This window comes from Macaca thibetana, chromosome 11 (genome assembly GCF_024542745.1).
Source record: "Macaca thibetana thibetana isolate TM-01 chromosome 11, ASM2454274v1, whole genome shotgun sequence".
Lineage (NCBI taxonomy): Eukaryota > Metazoa > Chordata > Mammalia > Primates > Cercopithecidae > Macaca > Macaca thibetana.
Genome location: NC_065588.1, coordinates 52,849,158 through 52,876,363, shown reverse-complemented (window position 1 = coordinate 52,876,363; position 27,206 = coordinate 52,849,158). Strand labels below are relative to the sequence as shown.

Here is a 27,206-nt window from a genome sequence, read left to right as displayed (position 1 = left end):
CAATGGCGCGATCTCAGCTTACTGCACCCTCCGCCTCCCGGGTTCAAGCGATTCTCCTGCCTCAGCCTCCCAAGTAGCTGGGATTATAGGTGCACATCACCACACCCAGCCAATTTTTACATTTTTAATAGAGACGAGGTTTCGCCATATTGGCCAGTCTGGTCTCAAACTCCTGACCTCAGGTGATCCACCCGCCTCGGCCTCCCAAAGTGCTGGGATTACAGGTGTGAGCCACCACACTTGGCCAAGTTATAGATATTTGTCCAGTAAAAATGCAAATTATTTCTGTACAGTAGAAAAAATAATTGCAAAGGTTAGTGGCTTTACTATCCTATAGGACATAAACCAGTTTTTATCTAGTGTAGCAATCTTATTCCAACATTCTTTCTTCATTTCCTATAGTTCCTCAAATGCTCTTTGAACTCATTTTGCCATCCTGCTGGTTGGTTCCCTCATTAATGAGTTATAAAAATCTTTGACACTTGTTCATTTTATATTTGCATGACAGTTGTGTTTTCATTTTTTGAAACAGAGTTTCGCGCTTGTTCCCCAGGCTGGAGTGCAGTGGCACGATCTCGGCTCACTGCAACCTCCACCTCCCGGGTTCAAGTGATTCTCCTGCCTCAGCCTCTCAAGTAGCTGGGATTACAGGCATGCGCCACCACACCCAGCTAATTTGGTATTTTTAGTAGAGACAGGGTTTCACCATGTTGGTCAGGCTGGTCTCGAACTCCAGACTTCAAGTGATCCACCTGCCTCAGTCTCCCAAAGAGCTGGGATTACAGGTATGAGGCACTGTGCCCAGCCTGACAGTTGTTTTTTTCAACTTTTTGAAAATTATACTTTGGTAGCAGAGTCACATGGAACTTCTAAAACTTGAATAGTAGTGTATCACAGATCAGGGATTGTATTAGAGGTGTTCCACTAGAAAAAAGCCTCTACATTCCACTCCAGGAGGATGAAACTATTAAAGAGACAGAACAGAAATCACTAACAAAGTCAGAAGTACAAGAGCTAACTGAAAATAGTTGGCAGGGACTGAATTTGAGAACAATACCCCAAACAAGCAATTTTCCCATCTCTCCTTCCATCCCTAAAGAACATATGATGACTGATTTGTTTTCACTCCTTGGCAGCATCTCACTGACTTTTTTAGTGGAACTTCTGTGATCCAAAGGATTAGACAGAATAAGCCACGCAATGCCCTGGAAGCTGGGAACAGAACACATTAAAAGGAGGGTGAGGATGGATGTGGCTACCCTGGCCCTTCCAGGCTACATACTTGGATTCATTCCCAAGTTTAGGCAAGGGGAGGGACTCTAGAGAAGTCTGACTGTGGCGCCGAGGACACAAGTGCTGCTATCCCTATGAAGGCCCCAGGGTGGAGCTTGCTGTGGTCTAGCAGCTGAGACTTTGAGCTCAGAATTTCCACTGCAGCTGGCAACAGCTGGGTCACTGCTAATGCTTCCCTGAAGGAGCCCCTCTGAGAACCAGGAGTTCCAGTCCTAGACTCCACGCCTCTCCTTCCCACATACCAGACTTTAGGATCCAGCAATATTTACTTCCTCTACAACCCAGGGAGAGACAACTGGGACAAAGGCAGGAAGTCCTTCTACGCATGAGAAACATCCTTCCTAGAAAGGCTTAACTCCCTGCTCACAGCAGACCGAGGGCTCTACCCACCTGCTCTGCTCAGTCTCCTCGTCAGGACTCCTGTGGCACCTCTTTCATCCCTGCCTCACTCCTGCCTCTCCACAGTCCCCTTTTGGGCTCCTTACTTCAATCCTACATTCTGTCCTTGACTATACTTATGCTTCAGACTCAGCAAAAAATAAGGCAATTGTTCAGAATGGCAAAATAAAAATCACTCTGTATCTGTGGGTTTCCCACTTGTGGATTGAACCAGCCATGGATTGAAAATATACAGGAAAAAAAAATGGCCTTTCTTCTAAGAGAGGTTCAGGGAAAAAAAACTAAAAAAATAACTGTTGGGTACTATGCTTAGTACCCAGGTGATGAAATAATCTATACACCAAATACCTGAGTCCCGAGTTTACCTATAGAACAAACCTGCACATGTACCCCTTAACCTAAAATCAGTTAAAATATATTTTTAAAAAAAGGATGGTTGTATCTGTACTGAACATGTGCAGACTTTTTTCTTGTCATTATTCCCTAAACAATACAGTATAACATTTATTTATATGGCATTGGTATTGTATTAGGTATCATATGTAATCTGGAGATAATTTTAATGTATATAGGAGCATGTGCAAAGGTTACATGCAAATACTACACAATTTTATTTTATTTTGATTATGTTTGAGACAAAGTCTTGCTTTGTCACCCAGGCTGGAGTGTAGTGGCGTGATCTCGGCTTACTGCAACCTCTGCCTTCTGGGTTCAAGCGATTCTCCTGTCTCAGCCTCCTGAGTAGCCGGGACTACAGGTGCCCACCACCACGCCCAGCTAATTTTTGTAGTTTTAGTAGAGTCGGGATTTCACCATGTTGGCCAGGCTGGTCTCAAACTCCTGACCTCAGGTGATCCACCCATCTTGGCCTCCCAAACTGTTGGAATTACAGGTGTGAGCCATTGTGCCTGGCCACTACACCATTTTATCTAAGGGACTTGAGGCCAGGCTCAGTGGTCCATGTCTGTAATTCCAGCTTTTGGGGAGGCCAAGGCAGGAGGAATGATTGAGTCCATGAGTTTGAGACCAGCCTGGGCAACACAATGAAATCTCATCTCTATAAAATATACAAAAAATTAGCCAAGCATGGTGGCGTGTACCTGTAGTCCTAGCTACTCAGGAGGCTGAGGTGGGAGGATTGCTTGAGCCCTGGAGGCTATGGTTAGTTGTGATTACACTGCTGCACTCCAGCCTTGGTGACAGAACAAGATCCTGTCTCAAAAAAAATGGGTAGGGACATGAGCTCGGTGAATTTTGGTATCCATGCAGGGGGACAGAGGAGGTCCTGGAACAAATCTCCCACAGATACTGAGGAATGAATATATGGTAAAGTCTAATCAAGGTTCTTCTCTGAGCAGGGTGCAGTGGCTCACACCCGTAATCCCAGCACTTTGGGAGGCTGAGGTGGGCAGATCACCTGAGGTCAGGAGTTTGAGACCAGCCTGGACAACACAGTAAAACCCCGTCTCTAGCAAAAAAAAAAAAACACAAAAATTAGCCGGGTCTGGTGGTGTGCGCTTGTAATCTCAGCTACTTGGGAGGCTGAGACTCAGTCTTAAAAAAAAAAAAAAAGATTCTTCTCTGTCTTGTGATGTGAGAGAATTTCTGTAGCACATTATATTTAGTACGAGAAACAAAATTTAGAAATCAAGGACCTAGATTGATATGATACTCTTTCCCTCCCTCATAAACCAACATATCTGCCAATTCCCACCTCTCAAAAATTACTAGTCCAAGACAGTCCCCTTAGTTCCACTTACATACCTTTCTAGCAAGGTAAGCTGAGATAACAGACCAGTTAAAAATTTTTTTAAATATATATTTTTACTATATTTTTTATAGAGACAAGGTCTCACTATGTTGTCCAGCCTGGTTTTGAACTCCTGAGCTCAAGCAATCCTCCTGCCTTGGTCTCCCAAGGTGCTAGGATTACAGGTGTGAACCACCATGCCCAGCCCAAGGACCAGTTTTAGATATACACCAGACTTTATTTTTTATTGTTTATTATTTTTTGAGCTGGACATCTGTGCACTCTTGCCATTTTTCCAACATTCCTAATTGGGCAATTCCATAATTCAAATCTACTAAAAAGAACTCTGAGGGGTCTTCACGGGGTAGATGCACAGCAGTTGCTTCTATCTCCACCTTCTTTATCTGCTAATTTGAGGTCTCCATTCCCAATGAATATCTCCAGCAGCAGAAAGTCTCCGAAGTGCATGATTTGATTGGCGAGTCCCACTTTCTTCCATCCCCACTGCCAGCTCTCTCATGCCTTCTAATTAACATCTATAGAGATACTAAACTTTTCTATTCAAGGTGTAAGGACAGCAACTTTCCACTAAGACCATCAGGTTGGGGGAGGTGCTGGAAAGAAAGCTAGATATTAGGCTTTAAAGGCCCGTCCCACACTGGCTTTCCTTAAAGAAACACATAAAAGCTTTATAATATATATCAGTAGCAGGTAGAATTTTTTTTTTTTTTTGAGACAGAATCTCACTATATTGCCCAGGCTGGAGTGCAGTGGCACAATCTCGGCACACAGCAAGCTCTGCCTCCTTGGTTCACACCATTCTCCTGCTTCAGCCTCCTAAGTAGCTGGGACTACAGGCGCCCACCACCACGCCTGGCTAATTTTTTTGTATTTTTAGTAGAGACGGGGTTTCACCGTGTTAGCCAGGATAGTCTTGATCTCCTGACCTCGTGATCCGCCTGCCTTGGCCTCCCAAAGTGCTGGGATTACAGGCGTGAGCCACCACACCCAGCCAGTAGCAGGTAGAATTTTTTAAGAAAGAGGCTACTGAGTCTCTGGAGTAGAAACAAAATGCTAGGTGTCTTTTGTTTCTATGTGTCTATGGAGTAGAAACAAAATGCCATTGCCTTTTAGGATAAGTGAGCTGGCAAGGCCAGGAGTGGTGGCATGCATCTGTAATCCCAGCTACTGAGACAGAAGGATCACTTGAGCCCAGGAGTTCAAGACTAGCCTGGACAACATAACGAGACCCTCTCTCAAAACCAAATCTATACTGTCCCTGGAAGCCTACCCACACGCAGTCCAACTTACGGCTGACACAGCTTGACAAGATCTTGGTCAGTAGTGCCTGGCTGCAATCCTCGGATGTATAGGTTGGTTTTGCTCAGCTGGTCATTTCCATTGCTTCCACTACTGCTGTTAGGTGTACTGTTGCTTGGGCTAGGTGGTGCCATCTGCTGAGCCAATGACACATATGGCTGCAGGGAGACATGAGGAAAAGGTAGAAGGATTATACATTTACATGTTGGAGAGTGAGGAAGATCCTGGCCCTCTTGAAAAAATGATTCCAAACTATATATAATCACAAATTTGCACTCACTTGGACACACATAGTTTGTTCCTTAGCTCCATATTTTAGCAGAGAAGAAGAAATCCAATACCACATTCTGAGATAGCCCAAAGACTTAAAATCCTGTTGTAGCTTTTAATACATCCTTTATATTTCCTATTCCTTTCTCCCTCTTTTTGCCAGCACTTACATTAGGATTTCCCAGATAACACTCTGTAGGCTGGGCGTGGTGGCTCACACCTGTAATCTCAGCACTTTGGGAGGGCAAGGCGGGTGGATTACAAAGTCAGGAGATCAAGACCATCCTGGCTAACATGGTGAAACCCCATCTCTACTAAAAATACAAAAAAATTAGCCAGGCATGGTGGTGGACGCCTGTAGTCCCAGCTACTCAGGAGGCTGAGGCAGGAGAATGGTGTGAACCCAGGAGGTGGAATTTGCAGTGAGCTGAGATCGCACCACTGCACTCCAGCCTGGGCAACACAGCGTTTGAAAAAAAAAGAAAGAAATGCAGACCGGGCGCGGTGGTTCACGCCTGTAATCCCAGCACTTTGGGAGGCCGAGGCACGTGGATCACGAGGTCAGGACTTCGAGACCAGCTGACCAATGTGGTGAAATGCTGTCTCTACTAAAAATGCAAAAAAAAAAAAAAAAAAAAAAATTAGCCAGGTGTAGTGGCACTCACCTGTAATCCCAGCTACTCAGGAGGCTGAGGCAGGAGAATCCCTTGAACCTGGGAGGCAGAGGTTGCAGTGAGCCGAGATCACGCCACTGCTCTCCAGCCTGGGTGACAGGGCAAGACTCCGTTCCCCCGCCCCCCAAAAAAAATGCAACTCAAAACCACAGTGGGATACTGTCTCACAACAGTCAGAATGGCTAGCATTAAAAAACTAACAGATGCTGGTGAGGTTATGAGGTTATGGAAAAAAGGGAACACTTATACACTGTTGGTGGGAGTGCGAATTAGTTCAATCATTGTGGAACACAATGTAGTGATTCCTCAAAGACCTAAAAACAGAAATATAATTTAGCCCAGCAATCCCATTGCTGAGTATATACCCAAAGGAATAGAAATCATTCTATCATAAAGACACAAGCATGTGTATGTTCGCTGCAGCACTATTCACAATAGCAAAGACATGAAATCAACCAAAATGCCCAACAATGGTAGACTGAATAAAGAAAAGGTTATACATATACACATGTAATACTATGCAGCCATAAAAAGGAATGAGATGCTGTCCTTTGCAGGAACATGGTTGGAGCTGGAGGCCATTATCCTTAGCAAACTCACGCAGGAACAGAAAACCAAATACTGCATGTTCTCACTTATAAGTGGGAACTAAATGATGAGAACACATATTTACATTAAGGGGAACAATACACACTGGGGTCTGTCCGAGGGCGGAGGGTGAGAGGAGGGAGAGGAACAGGACAAATAACTAATAGGTTACTAGGCTTAATAACTGGGTGACAAAATAATTTGTAAAACAAAACCCCATAACACAAGATTACCTATATAACAAACCTGCACATGTACCCATGAACTTAAAATAAAAGTTAAATAAATTTAAAAAAGAATCACTTTGAAATTTCCATTTAAGGCCAGGCGCGGTGGCTCAAGCCTGTAATCCCAGCACTTTGGGAGGCCGAGACGGGCGGATCACGAGGTCAGGAGATCGAGACCATCCTGGCTAACCCGGTGAAACCCCATCTCTACTAAAAAAATACAAAAAAAACTAGCCGGGTGAGGTGGTGGGCGCCTGTAGTCCCAGCTACTTGGGAGGCTGAGGCAGGAGAATGGCATAAACCCAGGAGGCGGAGCTTGCAGTGAGCTGAGATCCGGCCACTGCACTCCAGCTTGGGTGACAGAGTGAGACTCCGTCTCAAAAAAAAAAAAAAAAGAAATTTCCATTTAATTACTAGTTCTGCAATAATAATAATACACTGGTCCAGGCACAGTGGCTCACATCTGTAATCCCAGCACTTTGGGAGGCTGAGGTGAGAGAACTGCTTGAACCCATGAGTTTGAGACCAGCCTGAGCAATACAGCAAGACCCCATCTCTACAAAAAATACAAAAATTAGCTGAGGCAGGGTGCAGTGGCTCATGCCTGTAATCCCAGAACTTTGGGAGGCTAAGGCAGATGGTTCACTTGAGGTCAGGAGTTCAAGACCAGCCTGGCCAATATGGCGAAACCCCGTCTCTACTAAAAATACAAAAATTAGCCGGGCTTGGTGGCGCATGCCTGTAATCCCGCCTATATGGGAGGCTGAGGCAGAAGAATCGCTTGAACCCGGGAGGCGAAGGTTGCAGTGAGCCAAGATTGCACCATTGCACTCCAGCTTGGGTGACAGAACAAAACTCTGTCTCAAAAAAAAAAAAAAAAGGCTGGGCATGGTAGCTCATGCCTGTAATGTCAGCACTTTGGGAGGCCGCGGCTAGCGGATCACAAGCTCAAGAGACCGGGACCATCTTGGCCAACATGGCAAAACCCCGTCTCTGCTAAAAATACAGAAATTAGCTGGGCATGGTGGTGCGTGCTTGTGGTCCCAGCTTCTAGGGAGGCTGAGGCAGGAGAATGGCGTGAACCCGGGAGGAGGAGAGCTTGCAGTGAGACGAGCTCGCGCCACTGCACTCCAGCTTAGACGACAGAGTGAGAGTCTGTCTCAAAAAAAAAAAAAAAAAAAAAAAAAAAGAAAGTAAAACCCAGGCGAGGTGGCTCACGCCTGTAATCCCAGCACTTTGGGAGGCTGAGGCAGGTGGATCCACCTGAGATCGAGAGTTCGAGACCAGCCTGACCAACACAGAGAAACCCCGCCTCTACTAGAAATACAAAATTAGCTGGGCGTGGTGGTGCATGCCTTTAATCCCAGTTACTCAGGAAGTGGAGGTTGCAGTGAGCTGAGATCGCCTATTGCACTCCAGCCTGGGCAACAAGAGTGAAACTCCCTCTCAAAAAAAAAAAAAAAAAAAAAAAAGAAAGAAAGAAAAAAAAAGAGGCTATTGGTTTGCTACCATGGTTACCATCTTGGTTTTAATACTAAGGTCTTAGCTATAGCTTAAAAATATGACTTAGTCAATAATAAACTTACTACAAGGCCTGAAAAAATTCTTAGAAAAGAAGATATAGCTCAGAAGAAAACAACTTTTCTGCCTTTATGGAGCTTACAGTCAGCAAAAACACTGTGGGACTGGCCCCTCTGATCAGGAGGTAAATTCTTTAGGCTTTTTGCTCTGTAGTAAGCCATTGCCTACTATAAAACCACTTTTATCTCTTGCTATTCTCACGTACCTTCTGAAATTGCTGCATAGGTTTGACAACAAAGAAAAATGGTAGAAAAATATTCACTTTTAAGGGTAAGAGAATACAAGGGGGGAGAAATGGCTAACAAAGCCCCTAAGTAAAGCTTATCTGGCTTCCTAAAACAATTTGGAGACAAAGACCCTGTAAACTAATAATATGTTTACCTATAATATGTGAGAGAGAAAGGGGTAATACGTATGAGCACCCAGGGCACTGACATATTCTTACTGGAGAAGGGAAGAATAAAAAGAAGCTATGGTTTCTCCAGAGCCCTATAATGGATTCCCTTTTAAAGTTTCTCAGCTGAGGAAGTTCTAATTCTTCAACAGAAGAGCATCATAAATGCATTTATATCCAAATTGGTAGAAAGATGAAGGCTAGGGTAGGCAATGGCTTCCTATAGAGCAAAAGGCCTAAAGAATTTCCCTCCTGATCAGAGGGACCAGTCCCACAGTGGTTTTGCTGACTGTAAGCTCCGTAAAGCAGAAAATTGTCTGAGTTGCCTATCTTTGAATCCATAGTGACTAGCACATGGAAGACATTAAATATTTGTTGATGAATAAATAATGTCATCAGTTAATATTATCAGCTAATATCATCATCATGAATGAGCTGCCTTCTCAGCTCTGTTCAATCATTGATAAAGGGAACTACCAAGGGGGCAGTTTTACCTCTATACTTCTTTCATGTTATTTTGGCCTTAAATATAGTTCGGAATGTGGTTAGTATTAGTTCTCAGCAGCTGCTTAAAAGCTAAAAGACAGGCCAGGTGAGGTGGCTCACACTCGTAATCCCAGCACTTTGGGAGGCTGAGATGGGTGGATCACCTGAGGTCAGGAGCTCAAGACCATCCGGGCCAACATTGTGAAACCCTGTCTCTACTAAAAATACAAAAATTAGCTGGGTGTGGTGGCACATGCTTGTAATCCCAGCTATTCCAGAGGCTGAGGCAGGAGAATCGCTTGAACTCAGGAGGCAGAGGATGCAGTGAGTCAAGATCATGCCACTGCACTCCAGCCTGGGCGACAGAGTGAGACTCTGTCTCAAAAAATAAAAAATAAAAAATAAAAAGCCGGGCGCGGTGGCTCAAGCCTGTAATCCCAGCACTTTGGGAGGCCAAGACGGGCGGATCACAAGGTCAGGAGACCGAGACCATCCTGGCTAACACAGTGAAACCCCGTCTCTACTAAAAATACAAAAAACTAGCAGGGCGAGGTGGCGGGTGCCTGTAGTCCCAGCTACTCGGGAGGCTGAGGCAGGAGAATGGTGTGAACCCGGGAGGCGGAGCTTGCAGTGAGCCAACATCTGGCCACTGCACTCCAGCCTGGGCAACAGAGCGAGACTCCGTCTCAAAAAAAAAAAAAATAAAATAAAATAAAAAAATAAAAATAAAAAGCTAAAAGACAAAGTAATGTTTAATATAAGAGGAGATTACAGTGACATACTTTTTTTTTTTTTTTTTTGAGACAGAGTCTCGCTCTGCCGCCTAGGCTGGAGTGCAGTGGCATGATCTTGGCTCACTGCAAGCTCCGCCTCCCGGGTTTACGCCATTCTCCTACCTCAGCCTCCCGAGTAGCTGGGACTACAGGCGCCCGCCACCTCACCCGGCTAGTTTTTTTTTTGTATTTTTTAGTAGAGACGGGGTTTCACTGTGTCAGCCAGGATGGTCTCGATCTCCTGACCTCGTGATCCGCCCGTCTCGGCCTCCCAAAGTGCTGGGATTACAGGCTTGAGCCACCGCGCCCGGCCACAGTGACATACTTTTACATTAAATACTTTAGATCCTATGATCCCCAGATATTTTTATAGGGTATCTTACAGCATAATTCTCTATCCTTTATTTATTATTTTTCAGGTCTCGCTATGTTGCCCAGGCTGGTCTTGAACTCCTGGGCGTAAGCAGTCTTCCAGCCTTGGCCTCCCAAAATGCTGGGATTACAGGTCTGAGTGAGCCACTGTGACTACCCTGTCTATTCTTTAAATACCACATCACCAATTTATAGGGAATTGAGGTATTTCTCACTCCCTCTCTCTCGTCCTCTTTTTTTTTTTTTTTTTTTTTTTTTTTTTAAGACACAGTCTAGCTCTGTCTTCCAGGCTGGAGTGCTGTGGCATGATTATGCTCACTGTTACCTCAAACTCCTGGGCTCAAGTGATCCTCCTGCCTCAGCCTCCCAAGTAGCTAGGACTACAGGCACACACCACAACACATGGCTAATTTTAAAAAACATTTTTGGCTGGGTGTGGTGGCTCATGCCTATAGTCCCAGCATTTTGGGAGACTGAGTGAGAGGATTGTTTGAGGCCAGGAGGTTGAGACCAGCCTGGCAACATGGTGAGACCCCCGTCTCTACTAAAAATACAAAAATTAGCTGGGCATGGTGGTGGGCGCCTGTAATCCCAGCTACTCAGGAGGCTGAGGTGGGAGGATCACTGGAGCCCAGGAGGTGGAGGTTGCAGTGAGCTGAGATCGTGTCACTGCATTCCAGCTTGGGTGACAGAGTGAGACCTGGTCTCAAAATAAAATAAAATAAAATAAAAATTCGTAGAGGTGGAGTCTTGCGATGTTGCCCAGGTGGATCTTGAACTCCTGGCCTCAAACAATCCTCCCACTTCAGCCTCCTGAAGTGCTTAGATTACAGGTATGAGCCACCATACCTGATCAAGGTCGTCGTCTTCTCTTTTTTTTTTTGAGACGGAGTTTTGGCCTTGTTGCCCAGGCTGTAGTACAATGGCGCAATATTGGCTCACCGCAACCTCCGCCTCCTGGGTTCAAGCGATTCTCCTGCCTCAGCCTCTCGAGTAGCTGGGATTACAGGCATGCGCCACCACACCCAGCTAATTTTGTACCAAGGTCTTCTTAATATTATGCCTTAAAGACCTCAGTCTCAGTCCTAGACAATTAAAGAAAAACAAAACAGGCCGGGCGCGGTGGCTTAAGCCTGTAATCCCAGCACTTTGGGAGGCCGAGACGGGTGGATCACGAGGTCAGGAGATCGAGACCATCCTGGCTAACACGGTGAAACCCCGTCTCTACTAAAAAATACAAAAAACTAGCCGGGTGAGGTGGTGGGCGCCTGTAGTCCCAGCTCCTCAGGAGGCTGAGGCAGGAGAATGGCGTGAACCCGGGAGGCGGAGCTTGCAGTGAGCTGAGATCCGGCCACTGCACTCCAGCCTGGGCGACAGAGCGAGACTCGTGTCAAAAAAAAAAAAAAAAAAAGAAAAAGAAACACAAAACAGAAGGAATTGCTATATAATTTAAACAAAAGTAACTTTCTGAGTCAGAGAGAGGTAGTCCTCAAGATATTCAGGGCCAGCTCACTGAGTAGGTATCCAGGTACTTGGCTGCCCGCTTCAAAGCCCTAAATCTTTTCTTTTTAAGTGTATATATCCTTTTATTCAGAAATTCCACTTGTAGAGATGCTTATATATGTGCACAAATATATATGTACAAGGATATTCATTGCATCATTCATTTATAATAGTAAAATACTGAAAAAGCATATACTCATCAGTAAGAAGACTGGTTACATAAATTATAGTGCATACATAAAAAGAGTATCATGTAAGCCATTAAAAATGATATGGCACATCCATGCGTCTTTTCCTGGAAGGATACTAAAAATATACTATTACATGAAAAAACTAAGCTGTTTAGTACCACTATTACCAATGTTTATATTACTATTTTATTTATTTAAAACATTTTATTTTAAGTTCCGGCATACATGTGCAGGTTTGCTATGTAGAGAAACAGGTGCCATGGTGGTTTGCTGCACCTATCAACCCATCACCTAGGTACTAAGCCCCACATGCATTAGCTATTTATCTTGATGCTCTTCCCCCGCCTGTCCACACAACAGGCCCCTGTGTGTTGTTCCCCTCCCTATGTCCATGTGTTCTCATTGTTCAGCTCCCATTTATAAGCAAGAACATGCAGTATTTGGTTTTCTGTTCCTGTATTAGTTAGCTAGGGATAATGGCTTCCAGCTCCATCCATGTCCATGGAAAGGACATAATCTTGTTCCTCTTTATGGCCACACAGTATATTCCATGGTATATATGTACCAGATTTTCTTTATCCAGCCTATCATTGATGGGCATTTGGGTTGATTCCATGTCTTTGCTATTGTGAAGAGAAAGCTCTAAATCTTTAAATGTGCTTTCCACAAAGGCATCTCAAGTTCTCCTGCATCCTTGACAGCTGATAGGGGAAATATCGAGCCTCTGCAGACAGATGACAGTTCAATATGGGTGAATTATCTATACCTGCAAAGGAAGGAGAATTTTGCCCTTCATTCTAATTTTAGAAACACTTGGCCGGGTGCGGTGGCTCACGCGTGTAATCCCAGCATTTTGGGAGGTCAAGGTGGGTGGACCACTTGAGGACAGGAGTTCAAGACCAGCCTGGCCAACATGCTGAAACCCTGTCTCTACTAAAAATACAAAAATTAGCCAGGCATAGTGGCATGCACCTATAGTCCCAGCTACTCAGGAGGCTGGGGCAGGAGAATCGCTTGAACCCAGGAAGTGGAGGTTGCAGTGAACTGAGATTGTATCACTATACTCCAGCCTGGGTGATAGAGCGAGATTCCGTCTCAAATAATAATAATAATAATTAAATTACAAGAATTCTTTTTTTAAAAAAGACTCAATTTTTAGAGACTCTTAGTCAGATGCAGTGGCTCAAACTTTTAATCTTAGCACTTTGGGAGGCCGAAGTGGATGGATCACTTGAGCCCAGGAGTTTGAGACCAGCCTGGACAACATGGTAAAACCTCACCTCTACTAAAAGAAATACAAAAATTAATGCCGGGCGCGGTGGCTCACGCCTGTAATCCCAGCACTTTGGGAGGCCGAGGCGGGCGGATCACAAGGTCAGGAGATCGAGACCACGGTGAAACCCCGTTTCTACTAAAAATACAAAAAATTAGCCGGGCGCGGTGGCGGGCGCCTGTAGTCCCAGCTACTCAGGAGGCTGAGGCAGGAGAATGGCGTGAACCCGGGAGGCGGAGCTTGCAGTGAACCGAGATTGCGCCACTGCACTCCAGCCTGGGCGACAGAGCGAGACTCTGTCTCAAAAAAAAAAAAAAAAAAAAACAAAAATTAGGCTGGGTGCAGTGGCTCACTTGTAATCCTAGCACTTTGGGAAGCCATGGTGGGCAGATCACCTGAGGTCAAGAGTTTGAGACCAGCCTAGCTAACATGGTGAAACCCCATCTCCACTAAAAGTACAAAAATTAGCCGAACTTGGTGGTGTATGCCTATAATCCTAGCTACTGGGGAAGCTGAGGCAAGAGAATTGCTTAAACCCAGGAGGCAGAGGTTGCAGCGAGTAGAGGTCACACCACTGCACTCCAGCCTAGGCAGCAGAATGATCTTTGTCACACACACACACACACACACACACAAAGAAATACAAAAATTAGCCAGGCATGATGGTGCATGGCTGCAGTCCCAGCTACTCAAGAGACTGAGGTGGGAGGATGGCTTCATAGAGTGATACTCTGTCTCAAAAAAAAAAAAAAAAAAAAAAAAAAAAAAGACTCCTGGCAGGGTGCAGTGGCTCACGCCTGTAATCCCAGCACTTTGGGAGGCTGAGGCGGGCAGATCACATGAGGTCAGGAGTTGGAAACCAGCTTGGCCAACATAGTGAAACCCCGCTGCTGCTAAAAATACAAAAATTAGCCAGGCACCTGTAATCCCAGTTACTCAGGAGGCTGACACAGGAATATGGCTTGAACCCAGGAGGATGAGGTTGCAGTGAGCCGAGATTGCACCACTGCACTCCAGCCTGGGGGATAAAGCGAGACTCTGTCTTAAAAAAAAAAAAGACTCTTACTTTTTTTTTTTTTTGACAGAGTCTCGCTCTGTCGCCCAGGCTGGAGTGCAGTGGCATGATCTCAGCTCACTGCAAGCTCTGCCTCCCGGGTTCACGCCATTCTCCTGCCTCAGCCTTCCAAGTAGCTGGGACTACAGGTGCCCGCCACCACGCCCGGCTAATTTTTTGTATTTTTAGTAGAGACGGGGTTTCACCGTGTTAGCCAGGATGGTCTTGATCTCCTGACCTCGTGATCCGCCCGCCTCGGCCTCCCAAAGTGCTGGGATTATAGGCGTGAGCCACCGTGCCCGGCGAAAGACTCTTAATTTTAAAAGAATAACTATTACTGGTATTTGGCACTTGTATATGGTGCTAAGTATTTTATTTATTTTTTGAGACAGGGTCTTGCACTGTCACCCAAGCTGCAGTGCAGTGGCATGATCATGACTCACTGCAGCCTTGACCTCCCAGGCTTAAGCAATCCTCCCACCTTAGCCTCCCGAGTAGCTGGGACTACAGGTGCTTGCCATTACATTTTTTAATTTTGTAGAGACACGCTATGTTGCCAAGGCTGGTTTCATACTCCTGGGCTTGAGGGATCCTCCTGACTCTGCCTCCCAAACTGTTGGGATTACAGGTGTCAGTCACTACACCCGGCCTATGCTAAGGATTTTATGTCTACTGTCTCAATTATCCTACCTCTCTTGCTTTCCTTCTGCTTTTATGTGTGGCTGCTCACTCTGAGAAGGGAGTGATGCTTCTGGGAAATAAAAATGTCCTTTCCACATGGGTGTCTTCACACATCTTTATATGCTAGATTCCAATCATCCAACTAACCTTAAATCTGCTGTTCCCTAGCATTCTGCTTTGACTTTGAATGATCAATCAAAGTTTCCTTTTCTGTCTTGGTAACCACGTGGGTACCTGTCTAGGTTTCACTGGCAGATCTGAAGTCAACAAAGCCCCAGCCTTGTGACTACTTCCCACCTCCAGGGAATAAAACTGAAATTCCTGCATTTCACACCAAAAAATCAGTGAAATACTAGAACTTTTTAAAAACATTACCTACTTTACATGCCTATGATTCTAAGGCAATACATTAGCTTTCAGTTAATAAATCAAACTTCAAGACTCGTCATCACACTACCAGGCTTTTCGTGCAGTGGCACGATCTCGACTCACTGCAACCTCTGCCTCCCGGGTTCAAGCGGTTCTCCTGCCTCAGCCTCCCAAGTACCTGGGACTACAGGCACATGCCACCATGCCTGTAAATTTTGTATTTTTAGTAGAGACTGGGTTTTGCCATGTTGGCCAAGCTGGTCTTGAACTCCTGACCTCAGGTGATCTGCCCACCTCGGCTTCCCAAAATGCTGGGATTACAGGCATGAGCCACCATGCCTGGCCTCAAGTACTCAAATGTTTACTAATTGAATGAATTAACCCATGTTTATTCTGAAAGCATTCAACATATATTCATTAAGCAGGTAATCTCAAATTCTGCAAGTCTAAAATTAATTTCTACACCTTTTCCTGAATTCCCTTATTTCTAATATCTCTTAACTTGTCTGACTGCCTCTGTTCTCCTACACCTCCAAACCACCCTCAGTAATGCAGCTAGCATTAGCCTTCTTAAGTATGTGTGATCATGTCATTTCTCTCTATATAAACCCATCAATGTTGCCCATTCACCTCCAGTGTACTACATATGAAGACTCATACCTAGAATACTCTTTTACTGGATATCTTTACATATTTCTTTGCTACATGATGTTATGCTACCATTCCTTACTTCTAAAAGCAAATCTAATATCATCCCAGACATCTAAGATTTTAAGTCACATGTGATGGCTCCACTTAAATCTTGAAATCATGAGGGGCATAGTACAATTATGAGTCCTCTTCTAAATGCCACTAATTCAAATGACTTCCGCCATTTCACCTCATGAGCATAAACCAAGGTTATGAGTAAAAACCTGCGTTTCTTTTTCTAGGAGCCAAATAAAACTGCATGCCATTCAAAGGAGTGAAGCAAACTGATGGATGTTAGAGCAGAGATCTATCCCCTTTTTTTTCTTTTTTCTTTTTTTTTTTTTTTTTTTGAGACAGGGTCTTGCTCTGTCACCCAGGCTACAGTGCAGTGATACGCGATCATAGCTCACTGCAGCCTCAAACTCCTGGGCTCAAGTGATCCTCCTGCTTCAGTGCCCCAAGTAGCTAGGAATACAGGTGCACGCCACCATACCTGGCTAATTTCTAAATTTTTTGCTATGTTGCTTAAGCTGGTCTTGAACTCCTGGCCTCAAGTGATCCTCCTGCCTCGGCCTTTCTCTTCCCTTCCTTTTTTTTTTTGATACGGAGTCTTGCTCTGTCACCCAGGCTGGAGTGCAATGGCGCGATCTCGGCTCACCACAACCTCCGCCTCCCAGGTTCAAGCGATTCTCCTACCTCAGCCTCCTAAGTAGCTGGGATTACAGATGTGTGCCACCACACCCAGCTAATTTTTGTGTTTTTAGTAGAGACAGGGTTTCACCATGTTGGCCAGGGTGCTGTCAAACTCCTGATCGCATGTGATCCACCTACTTCGGTCTCCCAAAACGCTGGAATTACAGGCGTAAGCCACCGTGCCTGGCCTTTTTTTTTTTTTTTTTGAGAAAGGGTCTCAACCTGTCACCTAGGCAGGCTGGAATGTAGTGGCACAATCACAGTTCATTGTAGCCTCAACCTCCTGGGCTCAAGTGATCCTCCCACCTCAGCCTCCTGAGTAGCTGGGACTACAGGCACACACAATCACGCCTGGCTAATTTTTGTATTTTTTGTAGAGACAGGGTTTCACCATGTTGCTCAGGCTGGTCTCAAACTCCTGAGCTCAAGCAATCTGCCCACCTCAGCCTCCAAAATGGCTGGCATTATAGATATGAGGCACTGCGCCTGGTCTAGTCTATCCCTTTCTTAAGAGAAACCTGGAGAACTGACAATTCAGCCAATTCAGGTCCTCTAATAACCCTGACATTGATTCTCACATGAAAATGACATTTAAGATATCAATAAATAGCAAATGAGATTTAAGATTTAGAATCTGCTGCAGTTTATGAAATCCACCATAGTACAGGAGGATTAAGGAAAAAATCTGGCTCTTCATTTTCTTTTTTTTCCTTTTTTTTTTTTTTTTGAGACGGAGTTTCGTTCTTGCTGCCCAGACTGAAGTGCAATGGCATGATCTTGGCTCACTGCAACCTCTGCCTCCTGGGTTCAAGTGAGTCTCCTGCCTCAGCCTCCTGAGTAACTGGGATTACAGGCTTGCACCACCACGCCTGGCTAATTTTGTATTTTTAGTAGAGATGGGGTTTCTCCATGTTGGTCAGGCTGGTCTCGAACTCCTGACCTCAGGTGGATCTGCCCGCCTCAGCCTCTCAAAGTGGTGGGATTATAGGTGTTAGCCACCGCGCCCTGCCTGGCTCTTCATTTTCTAGCATAGGGCTTGACATAAGACTGATGGCCCCTGAGAACCATTTCAAACTAGTGTGAGTGATAATACAGTCCTATCCTTCCCTTCCCCAGAACATTCACTAATCTGGGGGAAAGGCTAGTGGGACGTAGACATAAAAATATATAACTCCTTCATCTTTCACCCAGAAAAAGAAAAATCGAATTCCCCTGTTCCTATAGCAGAAACTTCATGTTTCCTGTCTTACTGAGTCGCATGAAACAAGGAGAAAAGAGAGTGTCCTTCTGTTTGCTCTCTTTCAAGAGATTATAATGATAGGGTGGCACAATGCCTACTTCCCAATCACTAGGTTTTCATCAGATCTTTTAAGAGAATGATCCAATCAGATGAGCTACTTGTAATTATAATCTAGTATAAGTAAAACATTGTCTTTAAAGAAGCTGCATTTCTGGCCCGGCCCAGTGGCTCGAGCCTGTAATCTGAGCACTTTGGGAGGCAGAGGCAGGTAGATTGCTTAAGGCCAGGAGTTCAAGACCAGCCTGGTCAACATGCTGAAACCCTGTCTCTACTAAAAATAAAAAAATTAGACATGGTGGTGCGCACCTGTGATCCCAGCTACTGGGGAGGCTGAGGCATGAGAATCACTTGAACCTGGGTATCAGAGGTTGCAATGAGCCGAGATCATTCCAGCCTGGGTGACAGAGTGAGACTTTGTCTCAGAAAACAAAACAAATAGAGAAGTTGTATTTCTGAAAATTAAGCTCTCCGATCGAGTGCTCATTTAGTCTAGTTTCATAAAGTTTATGAATCCTGTATCCATTCATTTGCCATCAAAGTCATCCTCACCCTGGGCCCTTAACTATGAACTGCCAGAGCAGGAGAAAACCCGACCCCACATCTGATACCTAGCTAAGTTCCTGGTACATAATAGGCACAGATATTTGTTAAAATGAGTGAAATAAACACAGGGTTTTCTAATTGAGTATCATGTTAATAAATCCCTAAAAAGTCTCACAGATACACAATCCAGCGGCCTAACATCAAAATTCCTAATGCAACTGGAATGTGGATGATCCACAAGACATATTACTGGAGCCAGTGGTCTCCAGGACATATAACATATCTGAACGTTTGCCTAAAATACACTATTTCCTGGGTTCCAAGTCATTGTATCACCTAATAAGAGAAAGTTCACTTTCTCTGAGAAGTAACAGAACCCATAATAATTACCCATGAGATCCTTTGCACTATTTCAATCATTCAGCAAATATTTGTTGGTTTGTTTGTTTTTTGAGACAGAGTTTCGCTCTGTTGCCCACGTTGGAGTGCAGTGGTGCAATCTCAGCTCACTGCAACCTCTGCCTCCTGGGTTCAGGCAATTCTCCTGCCTCAGCCTCCCAAGGAGCTGGGATTACAGGCATGTGCCACCATGCCTGGCTAATTTTTATATTTTTAGTAGAGATGGGGTTTCACCATGTTGGCCAGACTGGTCTTGAACTCCTGACTGCATGTGATCTGCCCACCTTAGCGGCCTCCAAAAGTTCTGGGATTACAGGTGTGAGCCACCACATCCAGCCAAGGAAATATTTGAATACCAACTATGTATAAACACTGCTTGATGCTGTGGGGACTCATAGATGAATGGCGTATGAGTGAAATATTTCATAATATATTTATTTATTAACACACTCCACAGGGAGGTACATAATAAATTTAAATGCACATCCACAAGGAGTCACTAACAAGTTCACAAACTAGAGCTTACGATCTAGAAAAGTAGCAGAATGGGCTGGGTGCCGTGGCTCGCACCTATAATCCCAGCTACTTGGGAGGCTGAGGCAGGAGAATCACTTGACCCTGGGAGGGAGAGGTTGCAGTGAGCTGAGGTCATGCCATTGCACTTCAGCCTGGGCAACAAGAATGAAACTGTCTCAAAAAAAGAAAAGAAAAGAAAAGTCAGAACAAAATATTTGTACTAATGGTATAAGAATATGAAAGAAGACACAATTAATTCCTGAGGGTGAAGTCTCTCAAAAAAGACACTTGGGCCTTGAAAGGATAAGCAGAACAATAATTAATTACTTTTGAAAAATAGAGACAGGGACTCATTATGTGCCCAGTCTGGTCTCAAACTCCTGGACTCAAGCAATCCTCCTACTTTGGCCTCCCAAAGTGCTGGGATTACAGGCATGAGCCACCATTCTCAGCCAGAACAATAAACTTTTTTTGTTTTTGTTTTTTCTGATGGAGTTTCACTCTCGTTGCCCAGGCTGGAGTGCAGCGGCGCGATCTTGGCTCTGCAACCTCTGCCTCCCGGGTTCAAGCGATTCTCCTGCCTCAGCCTCCTGAGTAGCTGGGATTACAGGCACCCGCCACCATGCCTGTCTAATTTTAAAAATATTTTTAGTAGAGACGGGGTTTCACCATGTTGGCCAGGCTGGTTTTGAACTCCTGACCTCAAATGATGCACCCGCCTCAGCCTCCCAAAGTGTTAGGATTACAGGTGTGAGCCACCGCACGCAGCCCAGAATAATAAACTTTTAATGGAGAGTCATTAAGGAAATGCAAATCAAAATCACAGCAAGCTATCACTTCATACGTACTAGAATGGCTATAATAAAAAAGACAGGGCCAGGCGCGGTGGCTCAAGCCTGTAATCCCAGCACTTTGGGAGGCCGAGACGGGCGGATCACGAGGTCAGGAGATGGAGACCATCCTGGCTAACACAGTGAAACCCCGTCTCTACTAAAAAATACAAAAAACTAGCCGGGCGAGGTGGCGGGCGCCTGTAGTCCCAGCTACTCGGGAGGCTGAGGCAGGAGAATGGCGTAGACCCGGGAGGCGGAGCTTGCAGTGAGCTGAGATCCGGCCACTGCACTCCAGCCTGGGCGACAGAGCGAGACTCCGTCTCTAAATAAATAAATAAATAAATAAATAAATAAATAAATAAAAAAGACAGATAACAAGTTCTGAAGGGTGTAAAGAAATTGGAAACCTCATATACCACTTATGGCATTGCAAAACGATGCAGCTGCTTTGGAGGACAGTTGGGCAGTTCCTCAAATGGTTAAAGCATAGAGTTACCGCAGCAACTCCGCTGCTAGGTATACACCCAAGAGAATTGAAAACATGCCCACACAGGGCCAGGTGCGGTGGCTCAAGCCTGTAATCCCAGCACTTTGGGAGGCTGAGGCAGTTGGATCATTTGAGGCCAGGAGTTTAAGACCAGCCTGGCCAACATGGTGAAGTTCTGTCTCTACTAAAAATACAAAAATTAGCTGGGTGTGGTGGTGCATGCCTGTAATCCCAACTACTCGGGAGACTGAGGTACAAGAATTGCCTGAACCCAGGAGGCAGAGATTGCAGTGAGCCAAGATCCTGCCACTGCACTCCAGCTTGGGCAACAGAGTGAGACCCTGTCTCAAAAAAAAAAAAGAAAAGAAAAGAAAAAAAAGAGAAGAAATATGCTTACACAAAACCTGTACACAAATTTCACAGAAGCACTATTCATAATAGCCCAAAGTGGAAACAAGACAAATGTTTATCAACTGATAACTGGATAAATAAAATGTGATATATTCATATGATGAAATATTTATTCAGCCATAAAAGGGAAGAAAGTACTGATACATGGTACAATGTGAAGTAAGCCTAAAAACACTATGCAAAGAGACAGAAGCCAGTAACAAAGGACCACATGTTGCATGATTCCATCTATATAAAATGTCCAGAATAGGGCAATCTATAGAGACAGAAAGTAAATTAGTGACTACCTAGGGCAATGGGAGAGGAGTAATGGGAGGATTAAGTGGTGATAGGTAAGTGGGTAGGATTTCTTTTGGGGTATAATAAAATGTTCTAAAATTGACTATGGTAGTGGATGCAAAACTGCATATACTAAGAACCACTGAATTTTATACTTTAAATGTATGATGTGTGAACTTTAAATTGTATGATGTGTGAATTATATCTCAATAGAGCTGTTATAAAAATGTGATGAGGTGCATGTTTATAGCAGCACAATTTGCAATTGCAAAGATATGGAACCAACCTAAGTGCTCATCGACCAACAAGTGGATAAAGAAAATGTGGTATATATATACCATGGAATACTACTCAGCCATAAAAAGGAACAAAATAATGTCATTTGCAGCAACTTGGATGGAGCTGTAGGCCATTATTCTAAATGAAGTAACTCAGGAATGGAAAACTGCATATTATATGTTCTCACTTATAAATGAGAGCTAAGCTATGAGGATGCGAAGGCACAAGAGTAATATAATGGAATTTGGGGACTGGGAGGGAAGGCTGGAAGGGGGTGAAGGATAAAAGACTACATATTGGGTACAGTGTAAACTGCTCAGGTGACAGGTGCACTAAAATCTCAGAAACCACCACTGAAGAACTTATCCATGTAACCAAAACCCACCTGTACCCCCAAAACGATTGAAATTTGAATATATAGTCAAAAAAAAATGTGATGAGGGCCAGGTGTGGTGCCTCATGCCTATAATCTCAACACTTTGGTAGTCTGAGGCAGGTGGATTGCTTGAGCCCAGGAGTTCAAGACCAGCTTGGGCAACATGGCAAAATCCCGTCTCTACCAAAAAAAGAAAATTAAAAATTAGCTGGGCATGGTGGCATGTGCCTGTAGTCCTAGCTACTCAGGAGGCTCAGGTGGGAAGATCATCGAACTTGAGAGACTGAGGATGCATTGAGCCATGATTGCACTACTGCACTACAGCCTGGGCAACAGAGCAAGACCCTGTCTCAACAACAACAACAAAATGTGATGAAGATGGGTAGACAGAAGAAGACATTCCAACTACTGAAACTATCTTGAGACGTTAGGTTAACAGAAGTTACCATGAACTGGCACAGAATTCAGCCTAGGTGGCATCACTCTACTTCATTTCCAGGTAGAAAAGTCAGTCACAAGATAAATATATTTTATTGAAGCTCAAATCATGTAAGAGAAATAAACAAATATTTCCTGCAACTCCTCTTACTAAAAACAACAATGTAAAACAAGAAAGGCATCTCTAAAACAGAGCCTGAGGCAGAGAATACATGCCGCATAACTGCCCAGCATAGATGGGTTTTTTTTTTGAGACGAAGTCCCGCTCTGTTGCCCAGGCTGGAGTGCAGTAGTGTGATCCCAGCTCACTGCAAGCTCCACCTCCCGGGTTCAAGCAATTCTCCTGCCTCAGCCTCTTGAGTAGCTAGGATTACAGGCATTCAACACCACACCTGGCTAATTTTTGTATTTTTAGTAGAGATGGGGTTTCACCATGTTGGTCAGGCTGGTCTCGAACTCTTGACCTTGTGATTCACCCGCCTTGGCCTCCCAAAGTGCTGGGATTACAGGCATGAGCCTCCACGCCCGGCCTATAGCTGGTTTTAAAAGGTGACCCTATGGCCGGGCATGGTGGCTCACGCCTATAATCCCAGCACTTTGGGAGGCTGAGGTGGGCGGATCACCCAAGGTCAGGAGCTCAAGACCAGTCTAGCCAACATGGTGAAACCCCGTCTCTACTAAAAATACAAAAATTAGCCAGGTGTGGTGGCATGCACCTGTAATCCCAGCACTCTGGGAGGCCGAGGCAGGTGGATACTTGAGGTCAGAAGTTTGAGACCAGCCTGTACTCTACCCTGGGCCACAGAGCAAAACTGTCTCAAAAAAAAAAATGGTGACTGTCAGTACTTTCTTTTTTTTGTTTTTTGTTTTTTTTTTGAGACAGAGTCTTGCTCTGTTGCCCAGACTGAAGTGTAACGGCATGATCTCGGCTCACCACAACCTCTGCCTCCTGGGTTCAAGCGATTCTCCTTCCTCAGCCTCCCAGGTAGCTGGAATTACAGGCGCCCACCACCACGCCCAGCTACTTTTTTGGTTTTTTAGTAGTGATGAGGTTTCACCATGTTGGCCAGGCTGGTCTTGAACTCCTGGCCTCAGGTGATCCACTTGCCTCGGCCTCCCAAAGTGTTGGGATTACAGGCGTGAGTCACTGTGCCCGGCCTTCATGGACACTTTGAAATGAAGTATGGGGCTGGGTGTGGTGGCTCATGCCTGTAATACCAACACAGAGAAACCAAGGCAGGAGAATCATTGAGGCCAGGAGTTTGAGACCAGCTTGAGAAACACAGTGAGATACTGTCTGTATATAAAATTTTTTAAAAAAGAAATTTGGAGGCTGAGACAGGAGAATTGCTTGAACCCAGGAGACGGAGGTTGCAGTGAGCTAAGATTGTACCATTGCACTCCATTCTGGGTGACAGAGTGAGACTTCATCTCAATAAATAAACAAACAAACAAACAAATAAATAAATAAAAATAATAAAAAGAAATGAAATATGGGATGGTTAAAAAATAAATAAAGAGGCCAGGTATGGTGGCTGATGGCTATAATCCTAACACTTTGGGAGACGGAGATGGGAGGATTGCTTGAGCCCAGGAGTTTGAGACCATCCTGGGCAACACAGGGAGACCCTGCCTCTACGAAAAAGTTTAAAAATTAGCCTGACATAGTGGTGTGCACCTGTAGTCCTAGCTACTCAGGAGGCTGCCCTGCGAGGATCACTTGAGCCAGGGAGGTTGAGGCTGCTTCTCTTATTCCCTACTCCAGATGTTTCTTTCAATGTAGACAGCCAAGTGTTTAGCATATCACCCCTCCCTTCTTAGTGACTAGAAGAAAAACACAGCTCCTTCTTTCCTATTTTGAGATCCAGCTGGCTACAGGGAGTACACACTCAGCTTTGCTACTCTGAACTGGTCAAATTTTATAGGGTAAGTGCCCGCATGAAGAAGTCCATAGGTTTTTGTCTGGTTTTTAAGTACTGTTTGTATTTAGGTGGATAAATCTGTCTAATTCTGGATTCAGTATTAGAACATCTACTAGCCCACAAATATAAGCTATCTTCTTGAAGATTAGTTTTATTAGTAATAACAGTGTTACTTTATTTCCATCTGTCAAACTTTTTTCGTATTTCTCAACTGGATTGAAGTAAGAGGAATGCTTCAGATTGAAACCCTCAAACCCCAACAATCTTTAAGAGCTATGCAAATGTTATTTTTGGTAATTGAAATAATGGGGTAAAGGTAAGAGTATAGTCCTATCAGTTTGCAAATCCTATTATTTGTAAAATAATAATTTAATAGTAATTCAATTTGAGTTAAAGTAATCAATTCCATTCCTAATTAATGTCTTTATTTTACAAATGAGGAAAAATCAGATTCACTCTTTATATAACTACTTAATTTTTCACTGTTCATTCAGCAACTGAATAGGCAAGGAATCAATGTTTACTCAATTTTTTAAAAAGTATTTTTCTTGACTGTAAATCCCATTAACCAACAGAAAATGGTTAAAACACTGGCTCAAAAGTCACAGAGAATTAGGGGTTTTTGGGGTGTGTGGTTTTTTTTTTTTTTGAGTCAAGGTCTCACTCTGTTGCCCAGGCTGGAGTGTAGTGGCACAATCATGGTTCACCGTAGCCCCGAATTCCTGGGCTCAAGCAATCTTCCTACCTCAGCCTCCTGAGTAGCCTCGACTACAGGCGCATGCTACCACACCTGGATACTATTTGAAATTTTTGTAGAGACTTAGTCTTGCCCTGTTACCTAGTCTGGTCTTGAACTCTGGGTTCAAGTGATCCTCCTGCCTTGACCTCCCAAAGTGCTGGGATTACAGGCATGAGCCACCGAGCACAACCAATATTTGGGTTTAACTCTACCATTGTCTTGTACTAGCTGTGTGACTTTGGATAAGTTGCTTGACCTTACCTATAAAATGGGGATAGTTAACAACACCTATGAAATAGGACTGTTGTGGGGATTAAGATAAATGCAGGTAGCCAGGTGTGGTTATTCTTGCCTATAATCCCAGCTACTCTGAAGACTGAGGTGGGAGGATCACTTGAAGTCAGAAGTTTGAGATCAGTCTGGGCAACATAGTGAGACCTTGTCTCTAAAAAAACAAATTTTAAAAAATCAGTTGGGTGTGTTAGTGTACACCTGCAGTCCCAGCTACATGGAAGGCTAAGGCAGGAGGATCACCTGAGCTCAGGTGGTTGAGGTTGCAGCGAGCTATGATCACACCACTCCACTCCAGCCTGGGAGAGGAAGTGAGATCCCCTTCTGCAATAAATAAATAAATAAATACATACATATATGTAAATACAAATAAATACATAAATACATTCATACATACATGTAAAACTCTTATCATGGTGCCTGAAACATAAAGGGAGCTGACATCTATTCATTCAATAAATATTCAATGCCCACTTTAGAGTACTAGACACTACATCAGGTACCAAGGACAAAATGCTTAGCTAAACCAGACATGGTTTTGGCCCTAATGAAATTTTCAGGGGTATTTAGTGGGAAGAGAGACATTAATCAAATAATCATAAAATAATTTATTAATTAACCACTGTGATAAGTGGGCTACCAAAAAAAAAAAGAAGGTCGTGGCCTATTTTCATTAGACTAGTCAGAAAGATGACATTCAAGTACAAAAGACTTCAAGGATGAGAAGAAACTAGTCATTCGGAGAATGAAAGAGATCGTTCCAGAAAGAGGGAACAACACAGTTAAAAGCTATAAGGTGGGACTTTGGAGGGAAAAGAAGGCCAGTGACACTGGAATGTAATGAAACATCTAGCCTCTCAGTTTTTAGGTTTATGTGAGTTAAATTTTATAAAGGGCTTAGAACAGTAACTGGTATGCTCAGGAGGCTGAGGGAGGAGAATCGCTTGAACCTGGGAGGCAGAGGTTGCAGTGAGCCGAGATCACGCCTTTGCACCCCAGTCTGGGCAACAAGAGCGAAACTCCATCTCAAAAAAAATAGAAGAACAGTAACTGGTATGTAAAAATGCTGTCTATTATATAATATAAAACTAAGAAACAAGGTAATTATTCACTCCAGGGAAAACAAAAATTGAACAAAGGAACTATTATCTTAGCATATTATACAGCTTAGTTAGAAATAATACTTATAAAATCAAAATATAAATACTGAATACTGATTTAACTAAAAATCATGACAGAACTTATACACAGAAGTTGGGAAGAAAGGGGAGGCTGGAACATAAGGGCATGGGATTTAAAAGAAATAAATCTTTACCCTCTATAACAGAAAGGCAATATCTGATTTGCTGAATCAATACACAAAAATAGATTTATAGAATTGCTGAATTCTGGCTGGGCGCAGTGGCTCATGCCTGTAATCTTAGTACTTTGGAAGGCTGAGGAGGGCAAATCACTTCAGTTCAGGAGTTCCAGACCAGCCTGGCCAACATGGTGAAACCTCATCTCTACTAAAAATACAAAAAGTTAGCTGGGTATGGTGGCATGCACCTGTAATCCCAGCTATTTGCGAGGCTGAGGCAGGAGAATTGCTTGAACCCAGGAGGCAGAGGTTGCAGTGAGCTGAGATTGCTCCACTGCATTCCAGTCTGGGCAACAGAGCAAGACTCTGTCTCAAAAAAAAAAAAAAAAAAAAAAAAAAAAATTTCTGAATTTTATATAATTAACAACGAATGATTTGAAAAGGAAATTAAGAAAACTGTTCCATTTCTAATAGCACCAAAAATAATAATATGCTTAAGAATAAGGTTAACC

The 27,206-nt window shown here is 44.0% G+C and overlaps 1 protein-coding gene across 12 annotated transcripts in view; it reads right to left on the bottom strand.

Annotated features, from left to right (window-relative positions):
• The window catches only part of RBMS2 (RNA binding motif single stranded interacting protein 2), a 95,470-nt gene that overhangs the window by 47,445 nt on the left and 20,819 nt on the right, over positions 1-27,206 (bottom strand). For all 12 annotated transcript variants that reach the window (XM_050747326.1, XM_050747327.1, XM_050747318.1 and 9 more), the window contains exon 2: positions 4,754-4,920. In XM_050747326.1, coding sequence (XP_050603283.1) covers positions 4,754-4,896 — 143 coding nt within the window. In that variant the 5' untranslated portion in view covers positions 4,897-4,920. The remainder of the gene's footprint in view (positions 1-4,753; positions 4,921-27,206) is intronic.